This window comes from Macaca nemestrina, chromosome 19 (genome assembly GCF_043159975.1).
Source record: "Macaca nemestrina isolate mMacNem1 chromosome 19, mMacNem.hap1, whole genome shotgun sequence".
Classification (NCBI taxonomy): Eukaryota; Metazoa; Chordata; class Mammalia; order Primates; family Cercopithecidae; genus Macaca; species Macaca nemestrina.
In genome coordinates this window covers 148,754-174,888 of record NC_092143.1, presented here as the reverse complement: position 1 = coordinate 174,888, position 26,135 = coordinate 148,754, and the positions used below count along the sequence as shown (strand labels likewise).

Genomic DNA, 26,135 nt, shown 5'->3' with positions numbered 1-26,135 from the left:
ATTTTTTAAATTTTACTTTAAGTTCTTGGATACATGTGCAGGTCTATTACATAGGTATACATGTGCCATGGTGGTTTGCTGCCCCTGTCAACCCATCATCTAGGTTTTAAGCCCTGCATGCATGAGGTATTTGTCCTAATGCTCTCCCTCCTCTTGCCTCCAACCCCCAACAGGCCCCCGTGTGTGTCGTTCCCCTCCCCGTGTCCATGTGATCTCATTGTTCAACTCCCACTTATGAGTGAGAGCATGTGGTGTTTGGTTTTCTGTTCCTCTTTTAGTTTAGTTTGCTGAGAATGATGGCTTCCAGCTTCATCCATGTCCCTGTAAAGGACAGGAACCCATTCTTTTTTATGGTTGCATAGTATTCCGTGGTATATACGTGCCACATTTTGTGTATCCAGTGTATCATTGATGGGCACGAGATATCCTCTTAACATGTGATCCAGCTATTGCACTGTTCGGTATTTATCCAAAGGAGTTGAAAACTTGTGTTCACAGAAAAACCGGCACACGGACATTTATAGAAGTTTTAATCATAATTGCTAATTTTATTGCAGCTTTATTCATAATTGCTCAAACTTGGAGGCAACGAAGAAACCAAAATGTTCTTCACTAGGTGAGTGGATAAATAACCTGTGATATATCCAAACAATGGCATATTCTTCAGCACTGAAAGGAAGTGAGCTGTCAAGCCATGAAAAGACACTTAGGAACTTTAAACATGCACGGCTACACAAAAGAGACCCATCAGAAAAGACTAAAGGACATTCAGAAAAAGGCCAGACTATGGAGTGAAACTATCCGTGGTTCCCAGGTGTTGGGAAGAGGGAGAGATGATGAGGTGGAACATGGAAATTTTTAGGATTTTAGTGCAACTGCTCTGTACGATGCTATCATGGTGGATATATGTCATGACACATTTGTTCAAACCCATAGAACCAGCACCAAGACGGAGCCCTCATGTAAACTGTGGACTCTGGGTGACAATATGTCAACGTCGGTTCTTCAATTGTTACAAACGCTCCCTCTGGGCAGGAGAGTTTTTAGTGGGGGAGGCTGTGCACGTGGGGGAAGGGAAGGCATATAGAAGGACTCTCTGCACCTTTCCCTCAATTTTTCTGTGAAGGTGAAACTGCCTAAAAGATAGTGTATTTTTTAAAAATAAAGGAAAAAAAGGAAACAAAAAGTCCTCACGAAAATCAAATGAGAAAATGATCACACTGGGTGCTTCAGGTCAAAATGGAAGAACAAGGGCTGTATTTACCATCCCACCTGATGACTTTTTCCTCACTGCTTTTCAGCATTTTTTTGGAGTCTAGTCAGTGCAATAAGGCAAGTTAAAATATATAAAATGCACCCTTATTAGAAAAGATTTAAAACTATCTGGATCTGCAGGTGACGTGATCACCTGTGTGGAAAATCTCCTGAAATCACAAAAAGCCACTAAAACTAATAATAATAAATTACTTACTAATAAGTGAGTTTGGAAAGCTTGCAAGATACAAGCTAAACACATAAGCAATATCTCTTTATACACTGGCAAAGAAATAATTGGAAATGGAAATTTACAAAGCAATATTATAGCACATCAAAACATGAAATACCTCAGACTAAATCTGACAAAAGATGTGTAAGATCTATACACTGAAAAGCAGGCAGTGATGTTGAAATAAATTAAAGAACTAAATAAATGAAGTGATATATTGTGTCCATGGATCAGCAGGCTCAATATTGTTAAGATGTCAGTTCTGCGCTTGTGGATCAGAGGTTTAATGCAATTCCAATCAAAATCACAGCATGATTTTTATTTTTATTTTTATTTTTCAGTAGAAATGAACTAGCGGATTCCAAAATGTGTCTGGAAATTTAAAGAACCCAACAGAGCTAAGACAACTTGGAATAAAACGGTGGAGGACTTACCTGAACTACCAAGATAGTGTGGTATTGGTATAATAATAAGAGAAAACTGGGTTAATGAAACCTCCTAGAGGGTCTAGTAATAATCTCACAAACATGTTACATATACGTAGTAGATTTTTGAATAAAGGTTCAAAGACATCAAATTAGAGAAAGGACGATAATGATAGAAGGATTAAATACCGTAGGCCAAAAAGAGAAAAAAGAGCTCCTGTTAAATATCTTCACATTGTTGTCACTCATGCAATTCAATTCACATTTTGTATATCTAAAAGTTGAACAGACTTCTTCATTCTCTTTCCCCAATTCACTCCACAGAGATGCTGATGTCTTTCAGTGGAACTTGGAAGTTTGCTCTTCTTTTTAAAATGACTCTCTTAGATACTGTTTATGCAAGAAGTTGTGGGACTGTAACTTACAAATACTGTTCTAAACCTTGGAATCACACGTTTCCCTTTTTCTGTACTTATCGTTTCTAGTAAGTTTCCCATTTCCTCTTTCTTCTTCATATTTACACTGCATTCCTTTTAGTTCAGGCTTTTGTTACCCCACTTGATCTCTTGATATGGTCACCTGAATGTCCTTCGTGTTCCAGCCTCCTGGAATCCTTCCTTCATGACCCTGCAGAACTGCCCTCCAGACCCGCAGGTGTGACCCGGAATCAAGGATCTCAAAGCCGAGTGGGATCTGAGAGGCTATCTAGACCAATCCTCCATTACAGACGTAAACCTTTTGATGACTTCACTTCAGAGCCCAAAATATTTGCACTGCAGGCAGAATCACCTAAATCACTTAATGTGATGTTCAGTCTTCCTGTGGTATTTTCCTCTCTGCATCTCCCTACTTTCGGTCAGCCATTTCTCACTCATGACACCGAACCCTTCATTCACATCACATTATTGTTCTTCTCCACACACACACACTTGTTTTCTGCCTGGGTTTTTTGTTATATTATTCCCTCTGCTGGAACTACCATTTTCCAAGATCTGACTACAGAATTTTAACGTATTCCTCAGAATGACTCACATATCACATATTCGACCAAACGGCTGCAGATTCTATCACCTCCTCTCTTGTCCTATGGCAACCTGGAGAATCTTCTTCTCTTAGCCAATAGGATTTATCATGGTCCTTCTTTATCTTAACAATAGTTTAGCAGGACTGAGAACTGGGAAGTAGATTTTTCTCCCAGGGGTGAGCACTGTCTTAGTTTAGCAGATCTCCCTGGGTCTCCACTCTGGTTGTAGAAAAGCAGCCCATAGGGCATGGTGGGGAGGAGAAGAAGGGGAATTAAGCTGTGGTGCATGAAGATGGACAGTTGTGACCCGTACTCCGGGGTTGGGAGTTGAGGCCACTAGGAAGGAGAAGCTGTAAGGATGAAGACGAGGCATAAAAAGTGATGCAGGCCGGGTACGGTGACTCATGCCTGTAATCCCAACACTTTGGGAAGCCAACGTGGATGGATCACGAGGTCAAGAGTTCAAGACCCGTCTGACCAATATTGTGAAACCCTGTCTCTACCAAAAATACAAAAATTAGCTCGGTGTGGTGGCACATACCTGTAGTCCAGCTACTCGGGAGGCTGAGGCAGGAGAATCACTTGAACCCAGGAGGTGGAGGTTGCAGTGAGCCAAGATCATGACACTGCACTCCAGCCTGAGTGACAGAGCGAGACTCCATCTCAGAGAAAAGAAGTGATGCATAGTAACAAGACTGCCCGAGGAGAAAAGGAAATCAGCAACCTTCTCCAGGGTGGGATAGCTGAAGACCCTTTAAGAACAAAGGTGTCTACTTTCCTTCTTAGGATGCTCTATCGTGATTTAATGAACCCCTCACAATCTACTGTATTCAGTATTTGGCATGAGTCAATTTAGGGGAATTCTAGAAAACATAGCTGGCTGTTATCAGGTTAATGTAGATTGGGAGGAAGGGGAAAACCCCAGGAGCCACGTAGGAAGGACAATACGTGAAAACAGAAGAAACTTCAAACAAAATCCAGTTTCCAGAAGACATTGTGAGGGCTGCTGGGTCTTCCTCACCTGCAGATGGGGGATTCCAGATACTTATACTTGAATCTCACAGGATGGGGTGATCACCACCTGCTCTCAAATGGGATGAGTTACAATATCTTCTATCGGGAGGCAGTAAATAAGAGGTTAGGTACACGTCTGTAGTCATCACAATTCTGTCAAGATTGCTATTTTTACTTCCATGTCATAGATGGAGAGCATGATGCTTGTGGAAATGATATGCTCAGGGTCTCACCATCAAAAGTGGCAGAGGAAAGATTCCAACATGTTTTAAAAGCTGCAAACTGAGCTGACTCCCATCCATGCTGTCATACCAACTGAGATTTCAATCCTCCTGAAGGCAGGAAACTTATTCCATTTGCTTTTATACTCTCCATAACACTAATGAGCAAGTTTTGCTCAAAGTAACACGGACTATTTTGCTGACTCAAGGGGTAAAAGAAGAGACTTAAATGACACAATCACAAGTCAACATTCAAGGAACAGAGACATTTAGCATTAGCTGTCTCAGTCAAATCAACAAACATGCACAGTTATCCTTTACATGGGAGTAAGACAGCAAACACAATTGAAAAAATGAGCCAAGTGTAAAAAAATTTGTCACAAAGGGATGGATTTAGACAGGAGAGCAGTGAAGTAGGTTATAAAATTGTCAGCATAATCCATTTTAATGAATTATTAGCTGAAACATGCAAAGCATTTAGGATTTCTGGGAGAAGTGTACAAACACACCAAATGTTTGTCCGACATTTTCTTCACTGCTTCTGTCTTTCCACAGGGCTAGAGATGATGTTGACCAACGGCCTTGGGAGGAGAGGTTGCAGCTGAGCCCACACCCTCTCAAACTCCTTCAGACTGTTTGTTTTTGTAGACTACTTTACCATTAACAACAAATCCTAAGATTTAATCAGTACAGCAGTCATTGGCCAGAGTTCAAATTTCTGATTTGAAGGAATCTGCACTCTGCCTGCCAGTATCGACTATTAATGGCTTCGTCCAGAGAGGAGCTATGTCTTTGCTCACTACAGAACAGTATTGAGGCTTCGAAAGGGGTATTTTGCTGGTCACCTCCTGGTCATCCTTCTGCTCACCAAGAGCAGATACTGTTCTCAGCGCCTTACATTTACAAGGTCGTTTAATTCTCACATAGCCCTTTCAGATAGATGCGACTATTACCCCCCTTTTACAGAGGAGGAAACCGAGAGACAGAGGACATAGGTGAATTGTCCCAGATCACAGAGCTGGCTATGGAGCTGGGACTTGCACCCGGCCAGCCTGGCTCCAGAGTTCACTGCCCTCCTCCTGTACAGCACGTGTGACCTGCAGTAATCACCGCCCAAACAGGCAGGCACTGCGGATAGCCAAGCACACCTCTTCTGATTTCAGCACGGAGGAAGGTTCGTTTTCATTCTGGTGTTCAGCTCAGTTAGGACTGTTTTTATCACAAGGACGCACAACCCAGAAAGCTCAGTCATGTGCCGTTGCCTTCTACGGTCATGGTTTTCTACTTTTTGGCCCCATTTTCCTGAGGACTTGGCCTGCTGGGACGTGAATGATGCGTTACTACTGTAGAGACAGAGGTTCAGGTCTAGTGGCACAAACAGCGACAGACCCCATGAAAATGTGGGCGCGGCCCCTCCATCCCAACAGCCTGGATGGCTGCTCCATTCTGCTCCCATCACACACGTCCCCACCCAGCCACGCCCCTTCTCCTTTTCCCTACTGGATTCATCAAATCAAACCTCACTGTCCTTGGCAAATGTACAATTAATTTACTTACTGCCCAGAACAAAAGCGCACTTCCAGTTAACATGACACCCCTGCTATAATAGAACAGCCTTAATTCAGACATGATGCAGGAGGGCCGTCCTGGAATCGGCAGCTGTTTTCTGGGGAAAGCCTCTGTCCCACCTGAGTCCCACCTGAGCCCGACACTTGTGCCACACTATCCCCATGGTGTCTGAAATCTCCATGAAGACAGGGTCACTCTGACCCCTTCACACCCACAACGCCAAAGAGGAGCAGGTGTTCAGGAAAAGTCTCCTGCTAGTGCTGAAGACAGGAATACTTCCTCGTGGTGCCCAGAATGTCAGGAGAAAACAAAGCACCATGTGGACACCTTCCAGGTGAATTTTGGAACGACTGTACCGCATGCCAGTCATCCTTTTACAGAACAAAACCAATACCGGAAAACGTGTCGCCCGCAGAGAGATGGTCCGTTTGACGGCTTACAAACACACCTACGTTACACTGAATTTGCCTCAAGCCACCGTCTCTGTGCTCATGTAAAAAGTCTCCATAATTAACTACTAGCCTTTTTCATCTGGTGCTTTTTAACAAGCAAGACAGTCCTGTAACACTCAGGCATTGTTGAAAACGTCAAATGGAAGCCTAGAAACCTCTTCCGTGCAGCTTCACTGCAAAGTATTTTGACGTGAGCCAAATCATGCTATTCCTACATCTCCACAGGAAACTCAAGGCTTCATCAAGGAAATGCAGCATGATTTCTGCTAGGCACAGAAATTGTTGGGGGGGCATGAGGTTGAGGGAACATTACATAGAAAGCAACCCCGATAATCACCTGCATGAGAGCCACACTGGCCGGCAAGCCCCGGTCGGCTCAGTCTCCGCACAATCACAGGCGTGAGTCCTGGAGGGCAGACACCTGGCACTGCTGACCACCCCAAGGTCATGGCCTCTGCCCCTTCTCTGCTGCCCATCAGTTCCAAGCTTCTGGCAACACCGCCTGCTGCCCCCACTGCCTCATCGATTCTTCGTGAAAAGCAAATGTTGCCAGGATAGCTTATGAGTACATTTGCCAGGAAAGCAGCTCTGATTGACGCTGAAACCCCGTTCTCACACCCCTGGCAGCTCCCTTGCCCCCGATGTGCACATGCTTGCAGCTCTGACCTTTCTCAGTGTCCACACAGGCTCTGTCCACTGGAGAGCCAAAGGCAGACTCAATGTTGAGTCAGAAATACACAGAGGGTGACGATTACGAACTGCCTGCCCCCCAAAACACAGGTTGAAATCCTCACCCTCAATGTGATGCTGTCAGGAGGTCTTTGGGAGGTGATGAGTTCCTGAGGCTGGAGACCCTTAAATGGGATTTGTGCCTCACAAAGGGGTCCAGCAAATCCCTCACCCTCCCATTGTATCAGGGCCAGAGAGAAGGTATGTGCCAACCAGGAAGGAGCCCACACCAGAACCCACCCAATAGCACCCTGATCCTGCCTTCCAGCCTCTAGAACTGTGAGAAACAAATTCCTGTTGTTCATAAGCCACTCAGTCAATGGTGTTTCGTTACAGCAGCCTGAGCTGCCTGAGATGATGCTCACCGTCCTAAAGAAAAGGCTACTCCCCTCTCCCAGAAAGGGGTTTAATTAAAATCCCTGTCTCTCCTCGCGGCCACCACAGATCTCACTTCCCCACCCCAAAAGCCAGCAGTTGCTAGGATTAAAGGAAAATGAGGATTGTTTTAGACCAGCCCCTCCATATCGGTCTGAAGCCTGTAACTTTGCCCACTTCCACGGTGGCCGTGTCGCTGCATTGCCCATGTCAGCTCTGTGTCTGCACCGGGTCCCAGGCTGTGCACAGACTCCTCTAGCTGGCCATCCAGCACAGACATTTCCCCTTCTGCATTGCAAGCTGTCCTTTGATATCTAACTCCCACCTTTCTGCAACCCAAGGCCTTCCGATCCATACATTCGGGGTGAGCTCAGCCATGTACTGGAGTCGTTGACTCAGGTAACCCAGGCCCAAGACGTTGGCACCAACCGTCTACTGGCTGTGGGATCTGCATAGCTACTAGCTGCCCCAGCCACACCAGGGCCCGGGAGGAGAGGCAGAGGAACCTGTGAAGCTGCCAACAGCCATATGGGAACAGGGGCCCCTGGAAGGAGGAGGATGCTATGGCAGGAAATTCAGAGACAGAAACAAAGAGCCGCAGGGCAGGACAAGTCATGGCCAAAGCCTACACTGCTGAATTTTCCAGGTTTCTGAACTCAATCGCTGACCCACACAGCACGTGTTTCCTGAGTGCTGACCCCACGTGGCATTGGATACGGCAATAAAGCAGGACTCCCACCTCCCCCTTCCCCAACACATACACAGGGCCTCCGTCCTGGCGGGAAATCAGGCCTGGGCGCCCAGCTGGCACAGCGAGCCTGGGAAGGGGGCCGTTTCAGACGGACAGTGGGTGCAGCCTTGCCAAAGCCCAGCAGTCATCTGCACTGGCACAGCCAGGCTGAGTCCAGATCAGCCGCACAGAAACCTGACCCTCTCAAGGGCACGGCTAAGCTCATCAGGGACAGACACCGTCTCCTGCTCATCTCCAACACTTTCTCTGCATGTCTAGTTACACACGGACAACGCAGTCTCAGAAGCACATCAGGCCTCCCCCTGCTCCTCTCTGTGGTACCACTGATGGGGAGGGGCCGGTATGGCCGCGAGGTCGCATACCCACAGCCATACCACGCAGGCCTTCGACGATTATTTCTGCCAAAGAACCCTGCTGCGTCTTGGAGCACACCATGGTGGGCGGGAAGCTCCACCCGGAGAAACAGCCATGCTTCTCCCCAGAGCCAACGGAGGGCACCCCCGACCCTGCATTCAGCAGATTACTTACATTCTGGAAAACATCTGGGTTAATGGGGAACAGTAAAATGAAAAGGTCACACTAGAAAGGTTAGAAGGCTGTGTGAAGTCTCAGGAGGTCCAAAGGTTTCTGAACCAAGACTGCTGCGGTCAACGAGCTTACAGGAAAAGTTTCCACACGGGCCTTCAACAAGCAACACTCAGCAGGGAGGAGCCACGTTCTGCGCAGAACCTCAGAACCAGAACATGGGACACCACAAAGTCACATCAGAGCCAACAGCAACTGAAATACAGCGATCTCCTAAGATGTGTGCGTCACTTGCAGAAAGTCACCACACATTAAGATGGGGGAAGAAAAGGATAAGGTTAGAAACAAATTTGAAGTAATTTCTGCATACGTAAAATTTCTACTTCCACTGGTTTTCTTTCTGGGAGTAACAACTTTTACATGAGATGCACATCCCCGTTGGAAGGAGTTTGGGTTTTCTGTGGGCAGAGTCAAGGGCTCTCCAAGAAATGTGAACTTTTTCTCACTCACTGAGCCGCGTGCCCTGAGGCCGTCCTGGCCTGCCTGAGCACCTCCCTGCTCTGCCTCCAGCCAGCTCCTTCCAGCACTCACCCCACTGCTCCCAGAGCCTGCACTGGCCCAGGATCTCCTCTTCTGCTGCTGTCAATCTTCCACTTTAGGGCAAATAAGTTGGAAACTAGAAAGTTATAAAACCCCTTGACTTTTTAAAAATTTGTCTTCTCAGAAAACAATACTAATTCTACTTCCATGGTTTAATATATTGCCCCCATCTGCATGTTCATGGATATGTGTTTTTATATATTTTTAAATCAGTACTTCTAAAAGTATGCACTGTTGCTACATTCAGTTCAATTACATTTGATGTAAGAAGTTTTAATTTCAGTGAATTCAGGCACTCAAAATTTAAGCCCTCTAACATCTATTAATCAAATGGGAAAATGACAGATATTACAAAAATCAAGAGAAGTGTTTAATGTAAATCCTGCACTTTCAAATACTTCCACAAATGTAACGTATACATTAGTACATAACCTTGAGCATTTTCACAACTCTTTGCACTCAAATTCCATTCTTAACTTTTATAGATATATCGACATCCATATGTGATTTTAAGCAGCTCAAACATCAGCTCTTAAAAACAACCAGAAATGCTGCGGGCAAATCCCAGCGAGCAGCAAATAACGGAACTGCACCCAACAACCCAGGTACCTCCCCTGAGGCATCTGGAACTTGAGCATTACAAGCAGCCTTTGGTTTCTGAGGCACCCGAGAGTGGGGACTCCCAACTCCCCAAGTCTAAGAAGGCCTCAGCGATAAGGAAAACTGGTCAAAAAGTCATCCCTGCCGGCTCCCTGCCACGGGCTCCTCCCTGCCCGCCCTCAGCCACGTGCTTACAAGATCTCACTTCCTCTCTGTCCCGCAAAGCCTGACTCCTGATTCCAGCCCTGCCACTTACTGGGATGTGGCCATGGACGTCAACTGCACCTGTAAGGGGAGAAGCTGGTCAGGATACAGGATCCTGGCCATCCTGGCAGTGCTCAAGCTGATACTGTAACTTTGTAGTGAGTTACTTAATGCAAAGGTTTAACTTTGAAAAATTTAGATATGTGTATTCTAAAAGGGAAATTCTGAACGTAGAACACAGGCCACACCCTCACACTGATGTTGTCTGGCCAGCACTCTTTTGTTTGCCTTTTCAATAGACGTTTTTAAAAGCAGTTTTCAGTTCATAGCAAAATCAAGAGGAAAGTACAGAGAGTCCTCACATATCCTTTCCCAGCACAGGCACAGCCTCCATCATTCTCCTGCCCTCACCAGACCAGCATGTCTCTACGACCGACAGACCCGCATCAACACGGCACCACCACCCACAGTTCACAGCTCACACGAGGACTCGGCCTGCTGCTGCTCACTCTGTGGGTTTCACAGACGTGGAACGGCATGGATCCCCCATGAAAGCCCCACCTGGAGTTGCTGCCCCACCCTACACACCCCCTATGCTCCTCCCATTCATCTCTCCCCTCCCCAACCCCTGACAGCCGCTGATTGTTTGACTGTCTCCACAGCTTTGCCTTTTCCAGACTGTGCTGTAGTTGGACTCAGACAGCAGGCAACCTTTCCAGATTGGAGTCTCACTTAGCAACATGCGTTTAAGATCCTTCCTTGTTTTCATGGCTTAGGGGTCCAGTTCTTTTTAGTGCTGAATAATATCCCAGTATCTGACATACCACAGTTTATCCATTCACCTACTGAAGGGCATCTTGGTTGCTTTCTAGTTTTGGCAATTATAAAGCTGCTGTCAACGTCTGTGTGCACATTTCCGCATGGAAGTAAACTTTCAGCTCCTCCGAGTAAACGGCCAGGACTGTGATTGCTCCTGTGGTCGGAGAGCTTAGTTCCACGGAAAACCGCCACGCTGCCTCCCACAGGAGCTGCCCCACTTCCCCCAGCGATGAGTGAGGGTCCTGATGCCCACACACCCACCAGCACGTGGTGGTGTCGGAGTTCAGGTTTTGGCCAGGCCGATGGGTGCACAGTGACGCCTCGCCCTATGACATAAGACGCGGGTCATGTTTCCACGTGTAGATTTGCCATCTGTGTATCTTCTTTGTTGGGATATCTGTCCAGGTCTTTCGTCCATTTTTAATCAGGTTGTTCATTTTCTTGTTGATTTTTGAGAGTTCCTTGCACGGTTTGGATAACAGCCTTTATCAGATAAGTCTTTTACAGATGCGTTCTCCCCGTCTGTGGCCTCCCCTCTCATGCCCCTGAGACACTGTTTTTTTTTTAAAAAACACCTCAGACAGAAAATAGACCTTCCAGCCCACCACGGTTCTCAGTTTGGCCGTGGTCACCACCCTCCCAGCCCTGGTTCCCACCTTTTCACGATCTGCTGGTCCTATGGGCATCAACCCATACCAAGTCCCTAACATATCTCCAATGATGGCAACGTCAAAGCCGGCAGTTTGCAGGTAGGAAGGAGCTGATGGAGGCCGGAGCAGAGTGTGAAGGCCAGCGGATTCATCCCTCGGGGACCGGCAGGCCTCTCAGATATCCCCCTGGGTCACCTCCCAAATGAAGTACCTGCTTTAGCCGTGGGCAGGAAGCAGGACCTGGCCCAGATCTCAGCATATTTGACCTGGCACGGCATTTACTGGTGAGCCTCCATAACCGGAAACTCGACTCTGGAGAGAATGCATTTTCATTATCATGGCTTTTAGGCTTTTAATTAAGAAACCAAAGAGCAGTGACTGGAGTGAGGATGCAGGGACTCTGGGTGACCCACACGCTCGTTTCCACCTGGCACAAAGGACCCTGGAGTGAGGGTACAGTGCCTGCTCTGAGTCACCAGCACACTCATCATTTCTACATAAAGAACCCTGTGAGTCTGTCCCAGGACTTTTTAGCCTAGATCTAAAAATTCGCAGCTCAGGAAACCTTCATCATTTTAGGAACCTGAGGGGTGGGCCAGGGGGATCTCACAGATTGTGGTGCTGTCTATGGGGTCAGCAAAGTGCAGCTGGGGCTTCCCGCAAGCACTTCAGGGAGGCCGTGCACTGGCCCGAGGCTGGTTCCGCCTCCTATCCTCGGTTCTCATGCCCAGCCGTGAGGGGAGCCCCCCACTTCAGGAGCGGTCCCTGGCTCCAGGCCCTAACGTCCATGTCCAGGCCCCTGGTAGGGCAGCTTCTACCCCAGGGAGGCTGGGACTGGAGACAGCCTGGAGCTCTAGGCAATCCTGGCAACCACATGCTTCCCGAAGTGGCTGCAGACAAACTCCTACTTCCAAAACCTGGCACGGGTTGTGTGAGGCCTGGAACACGGGAGGCGCGTTTCGCAGGGTCCCTGCTCACATACAAAAGCAAGGCTAAGAGCAGATAAATTATTTAATTACCCTCTCATGGTTATCAAGTCAAGTCATAGTCTCTTAGACCTAAGTGTGACTAGAAGTATACACATTATGGAAGTGTATATAAATGTGAATACAGATATGCTTATTTTCCTTTTATATACCTTACATATATTTGTATACGTGCATATGTATAAAACATGGAAGAAAAAACCATACTTAAGGTTTCAAATCTCAGTCACAAAGATCTCAGAAGCAAATTATTATTCTTTAACAAAGATGTAACATTTTACATTCTTACAAACAAAACGTTCTCTATTAGCATTTTATTATAAAAACTAAGAATGCATTGCACTCTCTCAGTTTCGATTTTTAACTCAGCTCACAAAGGTCCCTGTACAAAGACCTCCGTACCACGGCAAGGATGGCGGTGGTCACACCTGTGTCCATTTATCTTCTCTACATCTAGCTCCTCTCCCTGAGGCAACAGCGCCTCCGAAGTCACAGCCTGGCCTCCCATCTCTCGCCTGTCCCGGGCTTCTTGGCATGTTGCTCTGTTGCACACACCTCAGCAAATACTGCTGATTAGCCAGAATCACCCAGAAATCTCTTAACCTTGATTCTGGCTGCTTTTGTAATTTGTAATATCTGTACTTCTGGGGTGATTTGAGAAAAAACAAATTTTAAAATTAGAGAAGATGTGGTTTTTATTCTCTCCTTTCTACTTGCAACCTTGAAAATTCAAGTAGCAGCAAGGTTTGTTGAGAGTAACTTCCACCAAATAGAACCTATTACAAATGTACTACAGAGTGTCAAATAACCACATAGATGTAAAATAGAGATGCAGACACAGATATAAAATCCAATGGTTAAACCAAATTGAGAAATGCTTGCCAGTTTGATAGGACTTCTAAAACTTGACATAAATGTTGGCTGAGGGATACAAGATGTTATGAGATGAGTGAGATGCTTGGCCTAGAACCACAGGCTCTCTCCTCTTTACAGCAGAAAATCCATAAGGAAGTCAAATCTGAAAGAACCAGGTACCATTAAACGGCATACTCAGCCATCCTTCCCCATTCCTGGGCCAGCTGCGGTGAGTGCAGCCAGTCGTTCACCAACATCCATCATCCATCCTCCAGGCCATGGCTACACTTTACTCCCAGGCTCCCTGCCATTATGTAACTTAGGTAAATCACGGCCACTCTCACCTTAAGCCTCCCCCGCCAGCATGGCAATCACCCAGCCCCAACCACAGCAAGGACCGCCGTGTCCCTGGGAATGCAGAGCAGGGGTCGGGAAGAAACCTGGATCTCTGAATACCTCATGGAGCAGTCACCAGCCTGGAACATCCTCCCTGACGGCTTTGCAAGACAGAAAAACTCCTTGGTTCCTCAAGCTACAATACTGCAGAGTCTCAGGTCACAGCATCCTTATCTACCCTCGTCAGGAACCGTTCATGCTCATCAAGACATGAGAACAAAACTGCAGTGGCACAGTCACACTCGACGCAGACCACCTGCTGCTCACATTCGTCGTATTAACACCAAAAGGCCACCTTGGTGGATATCCTGGATGTGGACAATCGGCGGCTTTTTGCTGGAGATGTGCTTTGTGCATTTATCGCACGACCATCTTGGTGTCAGGAGGGGCTGTGCAAATGGCAGCTGTGCACGTCACAGGGAGTCTCAACTCGCTCGACTCTCAGCCAGCTCCCACTATCAGTGCCCGCAGAGTCCTCTCCTCCGGGAGCACGTGCTTGGACGCCACAGTGGCCTGTGGATCCACACAACAGCACTGTGTGCCCCAGGAGCTTAGAAAGTACCACTGCATCAATGCCTCCACAGGTGAGGCTGGGGGCAGAAGCCAACCTCAAGCAGTTACGGTCCTCCGTGGGGCTGGCATCCAGGCAGGAAAGCGGCTCAGTGGCTCTCCTCTCACTGTGAAACTTCCTAGGTCCCCACATGAACAGAACCCTAAATAACACGCAACAAACAACAGGAACGAGAACACGACCAGCAGCTTCTGAGATGAGCAAGCTGGACTGACCAAGAGACACCTGACGGGGACGGTGCCAGAGCCCCTCCCAGTAACCTGTGAGGACGGCGCTGCCAGCATCTCCCTAAAACCAGCCCAAGTCAAGTTAGACTTGAGGCTTTCCAGGAGTGGGTAGATCCATTCAATCCCACAGTCTGAACCTTCCAGGCCGTGTCTCATGGCCCTCATCTCACATATGGGAACCGGGACACTGCACCATAGACGCAGCCCCAAGCCCTCGTTCCTTCTTCAACACCACACACCAGTACAGTGAACACTTAGAATCTGGGCATTCACATAAAATACTGCTTAACTAAAACTTCTGATTTAGAACATGTTTAATTCCTACTCACAGAGCTGAAAGTGTTTTGTCCTAGGAGGCAGTAGCTGTAACTAAGCATGAGAGAAGAAGGGTTCAGAGTGGTGCCAAGTATTAAATATTCTTCTAAATCTATTCACCAGGTCGCCATGCTATTGTCACCTGCTTCATTTTCTGTCCTTAAAAGACATAATAGTTACTTTTCAAAATAGACAACCTGTTTTACTGATGCTTAGCTATAAAGTAGCGAGCTACGTATCCAAAAGGGAGATATGGGAAAACAGAAAATGTCCACAAGCGATCGGGTGGGTGGGGGGGCAGCTGCAGCAGCACCTGACTCTGTTGCGTTGTGAGCCAGCCACGTGGGATGGACAGCTCACTTAGCCACTGAAATTATATCATCTAACATTTTGTTGCAGTTACTTTGACAAATTCTCCCTCCTGCTATGAAGAGTAAGGTTTGGGGGGTTTTTTTGTGTTTTTTTTTTTTTTTTGACTTGTAGTCTCGCTATGTCACCCAGGCCGGAGTGCAGTATTACAATCATGGCTCATCGCGGCCTTGACCTTCTGGCTCAAGCAATCCTCCCGCCTCAGCCTTCCAAGCAGCTGGGACCCACAGGCGAGTTTGATTTCTTTGCTAACGAATTCCTAATTCACCTCGCAGTGGGCCTATCAAGGCCATATGCCCGGATGTCCACCTTACCGACCGTCCGTGTGGTCTCTAAAGTGGATGCACTCCGGTTGCCCAGGCTCTGCACGCGATGCTGAGTCTCCAAGTCTGCCGCTGTATAAGGGACTGACAGCCCCTAGCGTCTCAACCTGCCACCATGAGCCGGGCTTTATTCCACAGGGCAACTCTGCTTCCCGTGAAGAGATGCAGCACGTGAGCACAGATCAAAGGGTATCAGCAACTAACCCATTCCCCTGGTACTAAGCAGAAGACCAAGAGTTTAGTTCCTTACTTATTTACTACGGGCTTGATTCAAAGCAGCTTTCTGGGATCCTGGGGACAAACATCTCCAACTGGTGAGAATTCTGGCTTTAGTAACAGAAGAATCACCTAATGCCCATTTTGTAACTGCTGTTCTCATCAGAACTTGAGGCCAAAGCGAAAAATAAAAGGGGGAGGTTAAGATCGTGACACCCCACTTTGCACAAGGCCAACCAGCCTGCTTGAGGGGGTGAAACGAGTAGGATTTTTAAACTGCTGAGTTTTAAAAACATGGCTGTAGGCTGGGCGCACTGGCTCACGTCTATAAGCCCAGCACTTTGGGAGGCCGAGGTGGTAGGATTGCTTGAGGCCAGGAGTTTAAGACTGACTTGAGTAACACAGCAATACCCTATCTCTTTAAAAAGAAAAAAAAAAGGTTATTAAAATAGTAATAAAAAGTTTAATACAATAAATTACTATATCAACATGGCACCCCCAGCTGTCAGACGAGGTACAATCTCTGTGGCTATGATGAGATCTGGAAAGAAATGTAACTGGCATCATAGGGAAGGTCAACCCCAAAGCCCCACGGCACTACTCCTGTACAGTGTGTTAACCAGCATGAAGTCTCCTCCACAATCAGAAGCCTGGTTTAGAGGAACGCTGTCCACGGGACCTGGGTGGACTCCAGACGCTGGCTGACCAGACAACCCCCCCCGGGACCCTGCCGGCAGCCCCAACTGGACAGAATGACCTCGTGAGTGTCCTTTCCCGCCACAGGCTGCAGACCCTGAGCCAGTCCTGGCTGTGACTGAGGCTGCGCATAAACGTCTGCGCCCAACAGCTCACCTTTGTACATGACACGCCCAGTCCACCTCATTTCAAATGTTACGCTCGCCCCAAGGCGAACATGGATGTTACAGGTTAACTCACTGCATGTGTGCTAGACTTTCCCTGTAAGTGTTCAGACATTGCACGAACCGGATGAACAAACCCCACTTTCCCTGTAAACGTTCAGACATTCCTTGAGCCCGATGAACACACACAGCCAACAAACCCCGGAACGTGTAACGCCGCGGCCTCCTCTCCTCCTGAGGGGCGTGTGCTTACAGCTCCCCCAAGACCACATTTCCCAAAGCACAGAGTGTTACTCTGAAAATAAAACCTCCTTTTTCCTTCCTCTGTACATCTCGTGGTCATGTTAACAAGTATTGCTACAAATGCAGAGAATGGGGTATCATCCGTGCTGGTCACCGAATTCCTAGCACCAAAGCTTCAGGGCCCCCCAGTCTGAAGGAAGCTTCTATCGCCCTAAAGCCAACTCTGGAGACGAAGGCCGAGCTGGGGAAAGGCTGTGTCACCGCAAATCCACACCACGGGGCCCTCTGCAGTTGTGTGTAACGAACTCTTGGCCTGTCCTGGGGTTTGGGGAAATCAGGATGCAAGCAGATACCGTACGCTCTGCCATGGGACCGTGAAGTCTGTGGAACCTCAGAGGAACACGGAGACAAACGGTGGCACGATTCTCACAGGCCGAGCCTCGATGGGCGCCCGTGTCAAGAACACAGACACGCCGGGAGGGACAGCCGATGCAGTCAATGCCTGCAGCCCCAGCACACGGCAGCGTCTAAGTGTGGGGTTCTCTGGCCAGGCTCCACCACAATTGCCATATTCTGTGGCAAAATTTTAAAAATAGGTTTTAACTAGTTATAACTCTAACTTGTTTTACACATAAACAGAACACAGGGTACCAACAGGCTCCAAAATACTTCACCTAGAACCAAGTCTAGAATGCAGATGGCTGCTGCTCCGAGTGTGACGAGTCCCCTTGTAGTGTCATAAATCCTAGATCTAGGTGACTAAGTGCTCTTCCTAAACCAGACAGCACCCTGAGGCTCTGAGGGCACCCTCTGTCCCCAGGCCAGTCCATCAGCCCCGGCAGAAGCTTCTAGAGTAAGAGCCTGTGCATTTGTATTGGACGGATGCAAACCAGGCAAAGTCACAGGGGCTCGTTCTGGAAGCCCATCCGTTTACCCACTCATGCCATGGAGAGCCATGCCCCCAACTCCACACCCGCAGTCATGCTGAACCACAGCAACTGGCTTTTAGGCCTTCAAGCCACTCCTTCTCGCCGCTGGACAGACCCTTCTCACACCGTGAGGCCCAGAGTAGCCTTAACAGGTGGTCCCAGCAGAACTGGCCACTGGATGAATTAATACTTTGTGTGTGTGGGGGTGGTTGTTCTTCTGTCACTCAGGCACAGTGCACCATAAGTACAGTGGTGCTATCATGGTTCACTGCAGCCTCAACCTGCCAGGCTTGGGTGATCCTCCAGCCTCAGCTTCCGAGTAGCTGGGCCCACAGGTATACATCACCACTCCTATTTAATTTTTTGTAGAGTCAGGGTCTTGCTATGTTCCCCAGGCTGGTCTCGAATTCCTGGGCTCAAAAGTGAACTGCCCAACTCAGCCTCCCAAGGTGCTGGGATGACAGGTGTGAGTCACTATGCCCAGCCTAGAATTGGTTTTTCTTAAACCTGAGTTTGACACATGAACCCCACTTACGTAGATATCAGCACTCTCACTGCTCGAGAGTTTTTCTGAATCTTGATTCTGTCCGTTCAAGGTCAATATCTAAGAAAGGGTGAGAACTGACCCTCCCTCAGTGAAGCCTAAGAACAAATGCAGCAACATCTCAGTGTATGAGGAGACAAAGTAAGAAGGGTGGAAAATACACACTGAAATTCTAGTGCTAGAATCATAATCACCAACACTTTAAGAGGCAATCTGCTTTCCAAAACATGTAGCTGCTGGATTAACTTCAAAGTCACCAGATTCCACAGGCAGGAGCTCACAGGGGCACAGCTTTCTAAGGCCGCACAGCCCGGGGCAGCGTAACAGCCTCGGGGCAAAGCAAACTAAACAAAGGCTTGGTTCTCTCAAGGACGAATGTGCTCAAGTTCTTCCAAATAGATTCTTCTTCTAAGTAAGTTAGATGCCTCCTACAATATTGTTTCGAGTGCCAGTGTGTTCAGAAACATGAAGTTGAAACTACATCTCAGGACCCCAAAATCACTACGCTAAAGGGACGTCAAGGTGAGGAAGAGCTTAGAGCAAATCTGCCTCCCATGCTCTTCCGAACAGAGACAGCTACTGGGGGGAGGGGGAAAAAAGCCACGTACCTCCCTCACAACCGATCCACAAGGAAATTCTCATGGACAGAGGAGAGAATTCAAAGTCCCCATCTGCACACGGAGATAAATGCGGATCTGGCTGCTGCCTCTGGAAAGGTACACCAGAAACGCATTTGTCTGATCTACCTGTGACCTGGAAACCCCTCCCCGCTTGGAGCCATCCATCCTTCCTAGACCGAACCAACGTACATCTCACATATATTGATGTCTCACGTCTCCCTAAAATGTGTAAGACCAAGTTGTGTCCCAAACACCTTGGACACATGTCCAGGACTTCCTGAGGCTGTTGCAGTGTGTCCTCAACCCCGCCTGAGGCTGTGTCTTTCACCTTGGGAAAATGAACTCTCTATGGGCCGAGAACCGTCTCAGAGATCCTTCTGGTTTACAGGAAGCATTCTCTCCTGCGAGTATATCAATGAAATCATGTGGAATTACAAAATGCCACTTTAGTAAAGGCCAAAGGAATTAGGATTCGATGTGCTTAAAAAACAACACAAAAATAACGTTCTATTTGTCAATGGACCATGAAGCACACACCCCCTTTTGCAGTGAAGATGTCAAATGGGACGAGAGGCCCCTCCTGCGGATGCTACCCTCTGACCCCACTTCCCAGAGTCCAGTTTCCTGCTGCTCAGGGAACAGCAACCCCAGCTTCACGGGGCTCAGGCCTCCAAACCCAACTCCCACCCATGCTGGAGAATCACCCCAGGGACTAGCAAACTGGCAGGTGCAACTCTCACCTCATCCCCTTAAAGGGGAAAAGGCACCTTCCCGCTCCTCTTCCTGCTGCTGGGAACAGGGGCAGGAGCTGGAGGGTCAGGAGTCGGGCGGCAGAACGGAAGCAGCCTGGGTCCCTGCTAGTCAGAGTTGGCAAATGCCAACCATCCCCGACATTCGCTTTGCAAATAAATCCTTCTCTTTTGTCAGGTCCCTGGTTGTAAGTTTGCACCCATAACTTAAAAAGAAAAAAAAAACACTCAGATAAAAAATCGGTGTTTGGCTGACAATATTTCAATTATCTTGGGGCCTTGGGTCAAATGATGGCAAAACAGGAAACTGAACGCTGTTATTCAGGAAACTACCTTCCAGTGCCGTCTACCCTCCCAGGCTGTCACCTTATGGTGTTTGTCTGCTAGATGATTAACAATAACTGCTCTGAAAACCTAGGTGTGTACAGAACAGACAAGAAGTCAGCTCGGGTTGAGGGGAAGCAGGATAAGACCCCCTTCCCCGCAGGATGGTGGAAGAGGAGGAACCTTCAGCACCTGGGTTTTCAGGATGCTGGATCTCTGAGAGCATCTCTCACAGCTCAAGTACAGCCAGACCCTCCTCTGACACAGCCTGTTCAGGCGAAGGTGGCACCTGCCCTAGAGACCCACAGCCCTGTGCGGGGCTCAGCTGGAGCTGAACTTTCCTCCCTTGGTAAGAGTCAGGGCCAGGGGTGGGGAGAGGAGAGAAGCAGCAGGCCTGAGGGGCACTGTGGAAGCTCCATGCCGCGCTAACTCTCATCTGATGTGCTCCGGCCAAAGCCACGCTTCTCGGAGGGAGTTTCCCTTCACACATCCGGAAATCATCAACATCTAGTCTCCCCACAGAACAGATCCTTCCCCAGGAGGCAGATGCTTGGCTGTAACACGGGGTAATGAGGGGCGCGCCTTCGTGCCCATTCTGTAGTGTTTCCTGTTACCTATTTTACCTTAAGCTACAAATGATTCCCGTTTACACGGGACACAGTGACACAGACAGCAAAACACATGAGATTCAGTGTGATCCCACACCCGTCACTGCTGACCTCAAGTGCTTTGTTCGTTTTGCTTCTAGAGTTTGTACTCTCTCCCGGGGTTCCAGGCCTGTGGATTCAACCAACCATAGATCAAGACTTTTTTTTTAATGTGTTTGTACTAAGCATTCAGACTTTATTATTCATTAAACAACTACTCGCATGGCATGTGCATGGTATAGCTGTTACGAGCAACCCTGACATGACTGTCTGCAGGAGGATGTGCATATGTCATATGCAAACATGATGCCATTTTATTGCAGGGACCTGAGTGCCCACAGACCTTGGATTCCATAGGCAGTCCTGCAGCCCACTCCCATGGGCACTGTGGAATGGCTATAATAGAAAATATAGAGGTCTTAACCAGTTATATACTAAATCTAATTTTTTGTTAAGAAATTACCGTGTATCACTTGTATTATTTGGAAGTCCTTCCTGGCCCAGAGACTTGACATGTTCTTATCTTTTTGTCCACGGATCTAGCCATTCCAGTAAGCTTATTGAACACAAATCAATTTTACAATTAAATTCTTACAGGAATCACACTCAATCTGTAAGCTGCTTTGGTTTTTAAAGTGAAATAACCAATAGTTTTGCAAACCAGCTATATCATAGAATAGGATAAAGCAGCCCCATGACATGCAAAAACATGGGGTTTCAAAGCTAACCAGTATAAAACACGTTACAAACCCCTAAATATGAAAACGTTTTACACCACAACAGATATTCCAGAAAAAAACAGGATGTTCAAAAAAGCCCTTTGCAGAAAAGCACTTTCCCCTTCATTTTTCACACGGTTTCCAGAAGCTTGTGTTTGGCGATGACCATGAACCAGAAGTAGCGTGCGCTGCAACTACTGCCACCACAACACAGAATATTAAGGCATTAAAAAAAAGGACACAGCATATTTCCTATTGTTGCGAACAGGTAGAGTGTTATAAAAATGAGAGTGTTCTAAAGTCAACAATGTTCAAATTCTAGGTCTTCCGCAGACATTAGACGGTAACCGCCAAAGCTTATGTACTTGGCAACGTTCAAGGAGATCAAGTTCAGAGCTGTCACAATGCAGCACCATCCTCATGCGATTATCTCAGGCGGGTTTGAGGGCAAGTTCCCCCGTCACAGTGGGAAAGCTGCCCAGCCCAGCACTTCCTGAGATCACAGACCTTCACCTTCCCACATCCGCAATAGTTCCTTTACACCGGGAACCAGACAGCAAAACCTAAAACACTTCCTCAAATCTCAAGACAGTCTTTAGAGCTCTTTTCCTTGCCCCTTCTCTTACTGAAAAAGCCTATTTGGTAAGCAACCTACAGTGCTTACCAGAGCTGGGGCGGAAGGAGAGCTGGCGTTGGGTAGACCGAGTTTCAAGCGTGGGGAGACCAGGAAGTTCTGGAGATGGATGGCGGTGATCGTGGCACCACAGTGTGAACACACTTAATGCCTCCAAACCATACACTTAAAAATAGAGTGCTCTGTAATTTTACCGCAATCAACACACTGAGAAAACTCATCTATAATTACTGTCATTTCCAATATCTTGCACCCTGTAAGTTGCATTTGCTTTTGGAAATCCTCAGAGCAATCTTGAAAGACTAATACCCTAATCATCTCTGAAACGCAGGCAAAGTCGTTCAAGCGTTTGGTTATAGGAAAGTAGCTGGAAAGCAAAGCGCCCGTTAGACATGGCAGCCGTGGTAGCACAAACACATGGTAGGAAGATGGTGGTCATGCGACACACAGATGGGAAGGGTGTGGGGAGCCACAGCACCCGATACTCGGGAGGCACCTGGGCAGGAGCTGAGAATGTACCAAACACGTTCGATCATGCAACATTCACGGACCGTGAGTCCAGCCACCGCCACTGACATCCACTGTGGCCGGGGTGTCCTCTGCCACAGAGATACACACCCTGCCAAGGATAGTGTACAGATTAAATGTCAAAGCACAGACATGCTCAGGTCCCGCTGTTCACATAGAAGCAAACACAACACATTTCCCAGACCCCAGCAGCATGACTCTCCACTTGACTGCAACCCGGTCCCATTTATTCTCGAACCCATCTCTCCCGGACCCCACAGCATGACTCTCCACCTGACTGCACCCCATCCTGTGCATCCTTGCATCTGTGTCTCGGCCCTTACTCACTCCCTCACTTCCTCGTTGGGTCAGGAACCAAAAGTCCACTGTGTCCCTGGTGCACTGAGCTTTGTCAGGGGCCTCTGGGCCGCATGCTGGGACACGCAACTAGGAACTCCCAGTGCACACGTTGGTCTCCTGCAAGACGCTTGGCTCTTATGTGCGGGAGCCGGGAGCCGGCACCCACCCCTACAATTGACTGCACTCTTAGAAAAGTCACAGAAGGCCCCTCACCAACCCAGCAGCACCCTGAGGCCACATCCCACTTGCCTGCTGGCTCCTGAGCCTCCCACCCTGTGATGACCCGCTCCTTCAGTTCCCCGCCTTGAATCCACTGGTTCCTCTCCTCATGGGCCTCTTTCCTGTCGTCTTCCTGTCATTTTCCTGTCAGCAAGCACATTTCCTGTCATTTTCCTGTCAGCAAGCACATGTATCCAGCCTGACCTTGCTGATGTGCTCCAGCTGGCCCTGGACGTGAACTGCGCTGTTGCGGCTTTCCATCAGTGTGACATCTGCGAGTTACCTCCTGGGAAATGCCAGGTGATGGTAACATCAACCAAGAGGCACCGCTGAGAAGCAGAACGCATGGTGCGGTGCCCAGAACGTCACGTCCTTGAACAGACGCTCCGTGTCGTCTCCTCTTCTGCCAGAGCTTCACTGTAGGAAGGCGGCCATTCTTCCAGTGCTGCTACTTCCAACACCGGGGAAAGCAAGCTTCAGAAATGAACGGTGTCAAAGAGGCAGGACCCACCAGCAGGGCTGCTAGCGGCTGGATGACCGCAGCCCCAGCATTCCCCAGCCACCATGGCTGACAGCCCAGGCTCCAGAAATGCACAGCTTCAACCTTAGGAATAAAAACCCTCCCAAGCCAACTATTATTTTCAACAATGGGATTGGGGAGTGGGGCGTTCTAACCCTGCCTCTCTCGACAGCACAGATCACCAGATCCCAGTTCTTATAGCATTGGGGAGTGTGGGGGGGGTGGTTCTAATCCTGCCCCCCTTCATAAAAAAGAACTGGGATCTGATGATCTGTGCTAGGTCAGTACTTTGCTTCCGCCACATGCAGTCATCCTCAGCACCAGGAAAAGTCAGAAGCATTGAGTGATGATACCAATACCAACACGTGCGGTTCTGACAGCTCCGGTAACTGGCTGCACAGATACAACACAACAGCAGTGAGATCCACGGACATCACCAGTCTTCCCAACGATTGTGTCCCTGAATCTTCTGCGTTCGGAATAACGGTCTTCTTTGCCAGGGCTGAGCCATGCTTCCCTCTCGCCTGTCCTCTGCCTTCACCAGCTTCGTGCACGTTTCCGGGCAAGTGTTTGTGCAGGTGCTATCACTTATTTCCACAGCGAGAATATACACAGACACCATACAGAAATGGGCAACCCCATTAGGAGCTGTGCAGAGAGATCTAACTCATCAGATGTGCCAAATTTCTGTTGCCATAGAAATTTAACTAAACTAATGTTGCTATGACCTCATCTCTTACTGTGCCACTAAAGATCATCCGGGTAAGAGGAGTGTGCCTCTGCATAGCATTCACCTCACGTTTACATGTCGGTTTTCCCTGAATATGGTTATGTGAGATAGAAATCAGTAAGATGGGGTGTAACATCTAGTGTAGGATCGTTGTGTCTCCTAGGCTCACACACTTCCTTTAAGATCCTCAGAAAATGAAGTTTAACTCTGGCGATGTGAGTTACATAGTAACTTGTTTTGGATACTGTCTCTTTCACCATCTAAATATCAACACCAAAGAAGTTCTTGAGTTCCTTTTTAAATTGAAAGGAATTTAAAAACCATAAAAGCCCCAATATTAAAGGATACAATTCAGTCTTTTTAGCACATTCTCAAAGCTGCACATCAACCACTAGTATGTAATTCTGGGACTTTTTCACCATGGGCCAAAGAAACCTTGAACCCATTAAGAGTCAGCACCTGCTCCTTCCTTCCGCCAGCACCTGGCAATCGCCAGCCGACTTCCGTTTCTCTGGATTTGCCCATTCTGGACATCTGTTGTGAGAAGAATCGTACAGTGCATGACCTTTGGCGTGACCTTCGGTGCTGACATCTTTCACGTCCAAGGTGAGTGGAATCTCACAGTGAGTGACCTGTTGACAGACACCTGGACTGTTTCTACTACTACAAATAATGCTGCTATGAAGATTCTTGCATAAGATTTTTTTTTTTTTTGTAAAAATGTTTTCAATTTTCTTGGGCATATGCCTAGGAGTGAAATTCCTGGGTCGTATGGTGATTTCATGCATAACTTTTCTGAGGAACTGCCAGACTTTTCCAAATCAACTGTACCATTTTACTTCCCTTCCCACTAGCAATATATCAAGATTTCAGTTTTCCCAAATTCACCACCAAGTCACTGTCCAATACTGGGATTTTACCCATCTCAGTGGTTTTGATTTCCATTTCTAAGATGACGAATTCTGCTAAACATCTCATGTGCTTTTTAAGGCATTTATATGTCTTTCTCTGGAGAATGTCTATTCAAATCCTTTTTCCATTTTTAAATTGGATTTTTATTAAGAGCTTTAAAATATATTCTTGATATCAGGTCCTTATCGTGATAATGTATCCTGTTCTGTGGGCTGTCTTTTTACTTTAATAGTATCCTCTGAAATGAACATTTTTAATTTTGATACCGTCTTTTTCCCTTCAGTTGCTTGTTATAGCTTTAGACGTCTCAGCCAAGGAAACATTGCCTAATCCAACCTAAGTTTCTCGAGGATTCTCCCCTGAAGGTGTTATGGGCTGAACTGTCCCATTCCCCCCACCCCCCAAGATTCCCATGTTAAAGTCACAACCCCAGAAACTTAAAATGTCACTGTATTTAGATACAGGGCCTTAGCTTGGTAATTTAGGTCCCATAAGATCTTAAGAGTAGGCCCTGATCCAGTATGACTGATGTTCTTTTAAGATAATTTAGACACAGTCCTTAGTGCTCCATGCACATAAGAGAAACCTGTGAAGACACAGAGAAGACGCCATCTACACAGCATGGGGTGAGGCCCCAGAGAATCCAACCCTGCCCGCACCTTGATCCCAGGCTTCCAGTCTCCAGGAAAAAGGAAATAAGATGCTATTGTCTAAGTCGCACGGTCTGTGGTGTCCGTTATGGTACCCAGCAGACTGACAGAATGGGTCTCAGTCAGCTCCTTACGTTGGATTCATGTTGAGCTTTGCTTGTACGGTGAGGAAGGGTCCAGTCCATCCTTTTCCATGTGGATACCCAAGTTGTCCCGGCACCACTGAGTTGTGAAAGGCAAAAAGTAAAGCATCCCTTACCGTCCTT

General features: G+C 47.6%; 1 protein-coding gene and 1 long non-coding RNA gene across 4 annotated transcripts in view; one reads left to right on the top strand and one right to left on the bottom strand.

The window, feature by feature from the left end:
• The window catches only part of LOC139360111 (disco-interacting protein 2 homolog C-like), a 40,030-nt gene extending 33,899 nt beyond the window's left edge, over nucleotides 1–6,131 (top strand). Inside the window, exons 6-7 of one of the 3 annotated variants that reach the window (XM_071085795.1) lie at nucleotides 558–616; nucleotides 1,831–6,131. In XM_071085795.1, coding sequence (XP_070941896.1) covers nucleotides 558–616 — 59 coding nt within the window. In that variant the 3' untranslated portion in view covers nucleotides 1,831–6,131. Of the gene's footprint in view, nucleotides 1–557; nucleotides 911–1,827 lie in introns of those variants that run through there. The other 2 variants (XM_071085794.1, XM_071085796.1) reach the window with 2 other exon arrangements.
• Nucleotides 1–26,135, bottom strand: part of LOC139360113 (uncharacterized) — a 270,093-nt gene that overhangs the window by 167,899 nt on the left and 76,059 nt on the right. The window lies entirely within an intron of this gene.